Source organism: Centruroides sculpturatus, unplaced genomic scaffold (genome assembly GCF_000671375.1).
Source record: "Centruroides sculpturatus isolate CEXI.00-Female unplaced genomic scaffold, Cexi_2.0 scaffold1717, whole genome shotgun sequence".
Taxonomy (NCBI): domain Eukaryota; kingdom Metazoa; phylum Arthropoda; class Arachnida; order Scorpiones; family Buthidae; genus Centruroides; species Centruroides sculpturatus.
This window is the reverse complement of record NW_019386065.1, coordinates 74082-83357: the sequence shown is the minus strand read 5'-3', so window position 1 is coordinate 83357 and position 9276 is coordinate 74082. Positions and strand designations below refer to the sequence as shown.

The 9276-nt window shown below is 32.6% G+C and overlaps 1 protein-coding gene across 1 annotated transcript; it reads right to left on the bottom strand.

Moving 5' to 3' along the window:
• Positions 1-376: 376 nt before the first annotated feature.
• On the bottom strand, positions 377-7881 carry LOC111613397 (glutamate receptor ionotropic, delta-1-like). Its single transcript, XM_023354744.1, has 9 exons — positions 7832-7881; positions 7659-7756; positions 7474-7564; positions 7237-7395; positions 4069-4216; positions 3763-3989; positions 1951-2204; positions 1734-1876; positions 377-891 (listed from the first exon to the last, which is right to left on the bottom strand). Exons 1-9 carry the CDS (start codon positions 7868-7870, stop codon positions 875-877), a joined length of 1176 nt encoding a protein of 391 aa, XP_023210512.1. The 5' UTR covers positions 7871-7881; the 3' UTR covers positions 377-874.
• Positions 7882-9276: the final 1395 nt, after the last annotated feature.

The window sequence follows — 9276 nt, the reverse complement described above, 5'->3', positions numbered from 1 at the left end:
AACACCCAAGCTTCTCCTATTATAAAAAAATTTTACAGCTCAATTGGTCCAGATTACATTTTATACAAAACTTCATTGTCTTATAAAAGTACCTGTTAAAACTCATTTTTCTAAGATAAAAATATTGATTATTTTTTTACACTTTTTACAGTCATTGCATTTTTGCCAAGTTTTAGAGGATTGTATCGGACATGAGAAAAATCTACAAGAAGAGAATTACTTTTGGTTTTACAAACAGCTTTTTATTATTAGGCAAAGTTATTATTGAGAAATTTATAAAAGTACAAGTTACAGATCGTAAAACTAAGTTAATACATGATAAGAAAGTGATATAAATGAGAAAAATTAAAAAAATTATCAGTCTGAAAATTCAACAATTCGTTTTAATGACAAATGCATTTTGTGTTTATTTTTTTGGTAATGCAAACATCACATTGATAAAAATATTTGTTTCCTTTAAGATCGGCGCAATTTTCATGAGCCCAACCTTCAGAAATCCTACACATAAATCCAGTTTTTTTCAAAGGTTTCATTACAGATGATGCAGTGAGTTTCTCTCTTTTCTTGAAGTGATTTAGGCCTATTTACTGTTTTCTTTCTTTGTTTCTCTTTATGTAGACGATTTTCCCTCAGCAGTTTTCTTTTAACTGCATAAATTATTTCTTTTTCTTTTTTCTTTCCTTTATTCTGCAGTAGTTTACTCATATTGTCTCTTAAAACAAAAATATTCTGCGAGAATATAATTCTTATCAATTTTAAACTGTTTCCGATACAACCGTAACACCTCTGTTTCATACAAACCTCAGCGTTGTTGTCCTATACAACCCGAAACATCATAGAACAAAACATAGGTTTAACATACGTACTAGTAAGCTTAAGGAGAATTCCGGCCTGCAAGTTAAAGAACAATAAATGTTATTTTCAACAATAAACAAAAAAAAACAACTTATTCTTATTTTCAGGCAAGCTATGACAAGCAGAAGTCATCTTCGTTCACTCAAAACACTATTAAAACTATCAAATTTCTGCCACGTGTCAACAACACTACTGATTGACTATATATGGCGGGAATCTAAACTTTCTTTATTTACTTAACATTCTAGTGTCTTCACAGGTTCTGCCACTTGCAGCAAATGTTAGAAACAACGCTTGTCCGATACTAGCTGCTGTCCGATACTACTAGCAGACCCCGCCACGCCTTGTTGTGGCTCAAAATGTATCTATTATAAATGTATAACACTTCCCCAGTTGGGGAAAATTTTTTAAAAAATTTTTTCTTAGTGTACATTCTGTTGACGTACCCTATTAAAACACAATCAAAAACGAAAAAACCCGCATCTAAAATAGTATAATAGAAGCAGAGTTCTTTACGGTAACCTTTTCCGTAAGGCTTACCGTAAAGAACTGTCCATCCCCCATGTTTAACGGAATAATATATAGCCTATGTCCACCCTGAAGTTCCATTCTAAACATTGGTGAAAGAATTTTTGAAATCGGATGAGTAGTTTCGGAGATTACCTGCTGCATACAAACTAACATAGATACAAACATTACCTCTTTATAATATTAGTATAGATTTACGTCAAAGAGATACAAATAAATGGAATTATATTTCTATTTATCAGTGACAGCAATCTAATTATCAAGTGCGTTTTTCTTACGTACTGTTGAAATCGTTTTTATCTTTCTTACAAGTATTTCTGCCACGATACAAACAATAGACAATACGAAACCTGTAATGAGAATAATGAAGTTTCCTAAAAGTTGGTTCAAGTTTAGTGGTTCGACATCATCGTCTTCGCTTTCGTATATGGGAATTACTTCCTCTTTGCTTCTGAGGAATTCCGTTATTCCACTTTCAAACAAACGACGTAAGCTATAAATAAGCAAATGAAATTTAAGAATAAAAATTAGAATGTTCATTAATAAAATAATAGTAATTAAGTGTACATTTTATTAACGTGTTTCTTATACGGGAAATCTTTTCTTAGGAGATATGCTACGGGATACGATATAAGTTGATCTTCACTCGTTATTATTTTGCCAGTCAGTTCCATCCTGACGACTCTGTTTACGTATTCAATATTTTCTATATATGCAAACCGACCGTTATTTATTTTTTCGACAGTATCCTCTACATTCAGATAATTGCGTTTTTGATTGATGTGATCGCCCAATGTTTTCGCCATTTCAGACTGATTTCCCTACAAAAATTAACAAATTCAATTAAAACTTACTGGTTGAAACCATATCATTACTAATTTTGTGATATTTATGCAATATACAAGGAAATTTATTTATACATATTTATTATATATTGAAGATTACAATAGATTCGTCAATTTATATAGAAGAGAAATGAACACTGAAATATTAAATCACAATAATCTTAGATTGCCACGATGAAAACTTACTCTTGACAATTGCAATCAAAACTGTAATATATGAAAAATAGTAAGTATACCATGAAGTGAATATTGAGATAATTCTGGACAATACCTTACGGGTTGTCCAGAATTTATCTATTTACCTTAATTACATTTTGATATATGGTTAATGAATAGCATGACAGTTATTATTCACATTAGAAAAATCTCTGAAAACGTAACGTGATACTTGCGATAAACACGTAAGTGAAAAGAAAAATTTTTTCACTTAAATGATGCATGAAATTCAGAGGAAAACGCGAGAACTGCATACATTATTACTACGTGCTGGTAAAAATCCTGACAAAACGTGACAGTGCTGCCAATTTTTTAATTTTTTACAATATTTCGTGTGGACCTATTCCCATGTTTACTATTCTTCCAGTCTCTCATTTATATTTTAAAAAACAATACGTAAATTTTAACGAAGAAGAGGCAAATAATTTAACAAAACTTCATAAAAATTTAAAGCAATTTATGCATTGCAGAATTTTAAAATCATATTATGTATAAATGTAGATTGCAATTTATATAACACAAAATTGATAATATGATAACTTCTTGATAAGAAAAATATAAAGCATTAAGATAATACAGTGACAATTTCAGAAGTAAAACTGAAAGCCACGAAGACCCTTCTCAATATATTGTGTAGGGCCATCATGGCCGTTACAAAATATTTTGAGGAATCTTCATAGATTTTCTCTCCATATTTTAAATCATGGTTCTCAAAATATTTCTTGTTTCATATCGAAATGGAAAAAATGGTCCTCGTTGGACTAGTTTATTCGATTTCAAGACTTAAAAGAAACGAATTGTAAAAAGTTTTGGCCGTATTTGGGTGGTTTTTTTTTTAATTTTTGAAATTTTTACCATGATTGGGTGTAAAAATAAAAATGGAAAGTAATTACGAGAGTAAGCTAAACTTGTTGGTGCACGCACACCATTTCTACTGCCGACAGGAAAATATTTAAATGGTAATGATGTTATTTTCTAATCTATGAACACTTCTTATTTAATCTTTGACTTAGAAATCGTGAGAGAGAGAAATTCTATAATTTATTTTAGATAATTTTTATACCTTTTATGTCGACCGTAAAATTAATGACGTATTTAAAATTGCAATTTTTCAGCTGACATAATTTTATAAAAATTACCCCGCGAGAAAGTTAAATGTGTTATTTATACTTTGATCTAAATTCACTATTGTATGCACAAAGTGAACTTAAAAACTACAACACACTTAGTACATACAAATGTAAATTTAGATATAATAAATCTTTAAAAATGTTAATTTCGTCAACCATTACGTATTACTATGATATTATCTGATTACCTTAAAATGTGTGTTTTGAGAAAAAACAGATATCCCGCACGAGAAGTCACCCTTTTCTACTGCAGATGCTAATTCATAATAATTTCTCGGTATCCATTCGTAATTTGTAGCTGTAAGGAAAGATATCAAGACCCCACTGTAGCCGTATCCCAGGACCACTGCTATAATTAGCCAAACTCCGATTATAATCCTTGATGAATCTCGAAAAACGTGATCTAAATTGATTCCTGAAAAATTTTGATTGTAAATGAATGTTCAAAAATTCTTTTTATAGGTTAAACAAAACTGGAAAGAAGTAAAATTTACCTTGTTGTATAATATTTGAAAACAAAAGCCAAACGCTTGTTTTCACTGACCAAAATTTTTTTGAGCCATGCAAACTATTAGCCTTCTTCATAATTTGAGACAATATACTCCCAGTGAACACAATGGACATTAAGAGTGTTAACCACACCTGAAACACAGTCTTAAAGTATATAAAACAATCCAGAAACGACTTTCATTACTTTACATAAGCATTTCACAATATGGCCATTGATCAGAATTGATACCAGTTATTAGGCTGTAATTTGAAAAAAGTTGTAGCCTTACAAATTAATACTGTATATTTGTCTGCCTGTCTTTCCTGAATCTTGAGAATGGAGTAAGAAAGATGAAAGATGGCACCAGATATGGAAACAACAGAGATAGAAGGCGCCGATTACCTATATATGCACTTTGTATGCAAAGGTATTAGATCAGTGTTTTTCAACCTTTTTGAATACGCGACCCCTTTACAAGTTAAAAAATTCTGGCGACCCCCCAGGGCCATATTAAAACTATATCAGTGATTTTAAAAACTATGTATTTAATTTTCTTTCTGTTGAAACAAATCATTGTTGATAAAATTGAAAGTTTCATAAGAATCGACAATAACTTAACACAGATAAAGTATGAAACTTTCTGTAATTATAACATTGAGCGCAGGGAGCCATTGACCTTTCTTTTTTTTTGTATCAGGACTTTCAACTTCTACTTTTTATTTCTTTTTGCAAATCAGCTCAACATTTTTTCGGCTATGATTTTCTGGGATGGGCCGTGCCCACCAACGCCTCTCCCTGGCCACACCCATGGTTGACAGCTAAACATCGATCTAAAAACCAATTGTACTGTAAAATAAACAATTTTTCGCTGAAATTGTATTTTTTAATGTAGTGCAGGACCTACAAACATTTGTCTTTTTCTTTTACCCGCGACCCCCGTGTAAGGCTTCGCCACCCCCTGGGTGTCGCGACCCACAGGTTGAAAAACACTGTATTAGATAGTTGACCAGCAAAAATTTAATGTTAAAGGAAAAGTATAATGTACAGGGTCAAGCCACTACTAATCTGAGGTGGACAGCATATATTTTAAATTATGTTAATTAAAAACATGGTTAAAAATCGCAGCCTGGCATTGTGATGATGCCGGGCTGCAATAAATAATTACAGTGGTGCTTCGTATAACGTACTTAATCCGTTCCAGGTGCACGTCCGTTAAGTGAATAGTCCGTTATACGAAACGCATTTTCCTATAGAAATACATGTTAAAACATATAATTCGTTCCGCAGCATAAAATAACCGTACTGTACCATAAAAAAATGAAAATGAAGCAGTCACCAATTATGCCGGGTAGTCAGATGTTGTGAGGAGGAGGTGGAGGAACACTTTCTTCACACATTCATACAGATACAGACTTTTTACATATTGCAGCGGGTCTTTTTTTTTATTGTTTTTTAATTGGATTCAGATTCAGGACAGGCTACCGGAACTTGCAGGGTCAACTCCTCTTGTTCCATCCTTTGTTTTTTCCCCGCTGGCTTCTTGTAAAACATGTCCAAGGTGGTCTGTTTCTCTCTCTTCTTCAACACCTGTCGGAAATGACGGGCAAGAGTGTCATTGTAGAGATCATTGATACTGTTGCCTCAGCTCTGTTTGGATAATGAGTGTTGGTAAACTCCTGAACCTCTCCCCATTCGACAAAGAAGTTTTTGTCAACTTTCACTCCTTCTGATGATTTCTTGCATTGTTTCAATTGAAATCACCTTTCTGTTTTTTTAGAAGCCATGATTTGCACAACACTTGAATAAATGTAAATGCCCTGCACTGTGTTGATGTACAGTACCTAATAAACAAAGCAGCAAGCCTAATCCCAACGCGCTGTACTTCAGATATACTGATAATATATTCTAATAATACTAATATATAAGTGTTTGTCAACCTGTGAGTCGCGACTCCAGGTGGGTCGAAAAGCCATACACGGGGGGTCGCGGGTAAAAGAAAAAGACAAGTGTTTGTAGAAACACTTGTCTTTTTCTTTTACCCGCGACCCGTTCTTTTAGTCCTACGCTACAATAAAAAAACTACACTTTCAGTGAGAAGGCTGTGCCTGTTTATTTTACAGTACAATTAGTTTTTTGATCGATATTTAAATCTCAACAGAACGAAAATTAAATACAGTCGACCCTCCTTAACACGGGTTCCTATAATTCGGATTCCTATATCACTGCGAAAAATTGCGACAGTATTCGTACAAACATGCTAAAAAAACGCCTATAATTTGGTAAAACGTCATCGCCGACTCGTGTCCCGACAGGATTGCACAAACCGTTGAGTTTAAACGAGCAGCGAATCTACCAAAAACCATTTATATTAATGATCTCTCTAAAGTTCAGCGAATTTTTCGCGAAAAAAATAATTTATCAGGAAGCACGCGAGCGCCATTCGATGACAATCTCCACGACGAAAACAAGCTTAAGCAACGGCGTAGTCGAACGGTGCACCCTCGGTAAGTAATCCTACAATTTTTTGTTCATAGCATATTTTAGATGGATTATTCCCAAAAAATTATACGTATTTTGGAAATGTTGAGTCGACTTAGTCTAGAATCGATTAATTTTATGGGAGAAACCTTTGAAAAAGCAGTAGTCCGTAAACTGCATACGTGCCGGGCTGTGATTGGTTGGACTCCTAGAAGCTGGATTCATAAAAACAGGAACGTATCTACCGTGTTATATGAAGGGTCGACTGCATGTACCGGTAGTTTTTAAAATCACTAACATACTTTTAATATGGCCGTGGGGGGTCGCCAGAATTTTTTTACTTGTAAAGGGGTCGCGTATTCAAGAAGGTTGAAAAACACTGCTAATATATTATAAAAATAGTAGATTGTCATTGGCAACGGCAAAAGAGTGGAAACATTATTCGCACTTGTTCGTAGAAAGTCCATTGGTCGCCTCACGTAACTACCGAACGGAAAGTCCGTTGTCCGCAGCCAGTCCGTTGCTCGAGTCACGTAACGGTCAAACAGAAAGTCCGTTATTTGAGGCGTACGTTATACGAGGCACCACTGTACTTGTATAAGTTTAAATATTTGCAACTTTAAAAAATAGCCTCAAATAAGGCTTATAAAGAAAATATTAAAGCACTTGGGTATAAAATTAAAAAATTGTTTACCTCGAAGGCAAATGGTTTAAAAATAGTTTCCCAATTTAGCTTTAATTTGCGTTGTTTAATTATGTAATTTATCGGTAGTACACGAATAATCGAGGTATAATCGACCAAGTGAAAGACATCGCTACTCATATATTGAGGAAAAGCCGACATGTCTGCTTCCTGTCATTTAAAAAATACATTACAATTTGAATATCAGTGGAAAACAAACGTTTATAAATAAAAATATACAGTAAATACCTTATTAATTATCTGTCCTATCATTCCAGAATAACTTCCATTTGAATACTCTTGTAGAATTATTTTTGGCATGGGTTGAAGGACTTCGTATCTACAATAATCAAATTTTTGAATACTTTTATTAAATCGATAATTCGTACTACAGTTTCATTTTTACAAAGAATACGAAAATTGTTTAACTTTACCTAAATTTTAATTTTTCTTGAAGCAATTTAAATACATAAAAACAATATGAACTAATTAGTTGTTTGTCGTACTCAGTCACATTTATCCATGCTGGGTCCTAAAAATTCAAATTAGTATTGACCTAAATTAGATATCATAATAGAGAATATTAAAATAATAAGTATAAATTTACATCAATTCCAGCAATTTTCCATACGTAGTTCGATTCCATTCTTTTTCTGAAATTAAAAAATGGGCTGTGTTAAGTGATTATGTTGCAATTTACACGGAAAAAATACTTCATATGATATTAATAATGCTTTTCAATGATTTTGTGTTAGAAAAAATAAAAATGATAGGTTTTTACTAAGTCGGAATATTATGACGTAAATAAATACTATTATTTGCAGAGTTTTAGTTTGAAGCGTAACAACTCCAATTCTTTTTGTCGAAAATTTCTAAAATTTTGCAGGGAGATTTGTGTATTAGGCGGATTGATGCTATTAAATTTTGATGATTGATCGTCGAGGAGGTGAGGAAAAATGGGAGTCGTGTCCAATAGGATTGGACTTAATGACGATTGTACTTGTTATTAGCATTTACAATTTTTTATAAAGCCCATCCCTATCATCAAATTAAGCTTTTTGCCATTTTATAATAGTATAAAATATAAAAAGTGTTTAATAAAATGTGATAACAAACGGCGCCATCAAAATTTTAAATGTTGCCGGGAAAGTTGAGCAACTTGTTGCTAGTTTATTGTGATAAACGATACAAACCACCAGGATCCTACATATAAGTACAATAAAACCAGAATTACTTACCTCGATTCTTTGTTTCTGTACTCGAATTCTAGCACCTATATGTAATCTCTTCTAGAAGAAAATACGATTTAATGGTGAAGAATATAAAATTAGATTTTTCTCTGTTCAAATTTATGATGTTATATATGTTGCATGTTGCGGCGGTAGTTTAGTACATTAAATTCAACTCTTATTGTATTTATTAAATGAATTATTTAAAAATAACTCATATCACAGAAAGGTTTTATACGGTATCACCATTAATCTTCTTTAATAATACTTTCTACTTAATTTAATTGAATACACGCAAAAACTCCATTCACTTATAAATGTACTGTACAATACTTTCGAGATATTATGTATTTATATATAATATAGGGGAGACCGGGGCAACTTCGGCATGCTGGGCAAGTGTGTCAAGCGCTTTTTTTTTTAAAAACAAATTAAAAGGAGACTTTGGTTATAGGTTAGGCCAGTGGTTCCCAACCTTTTTTCATTAGTGTACCCCGTGACATGTCATATTTCTAGATAGTACCCCTTGACATGTCATATCTCTAGATTGTACCCCTCATTTAAGAAATTTAGTGAGTAACCGTATTGTTAATTTTACATATTGTAACTTTAAATTAAAGAAAAAAAACCTAAAAGAAAAAATGTATAATGAAGTTGTGATTGTTGCAAGGAACATATTTTACCTAATAATTTTTTAATACTATTAGTTTGTGATACATAATATATTATTTTTTCTGCCATAATAACTAACTTTTTTCTGTACCCCTAAACAACCTATCGCGTACCCCTAGGGGTACGTGTACCACAGGTTGGGAATCGCTGA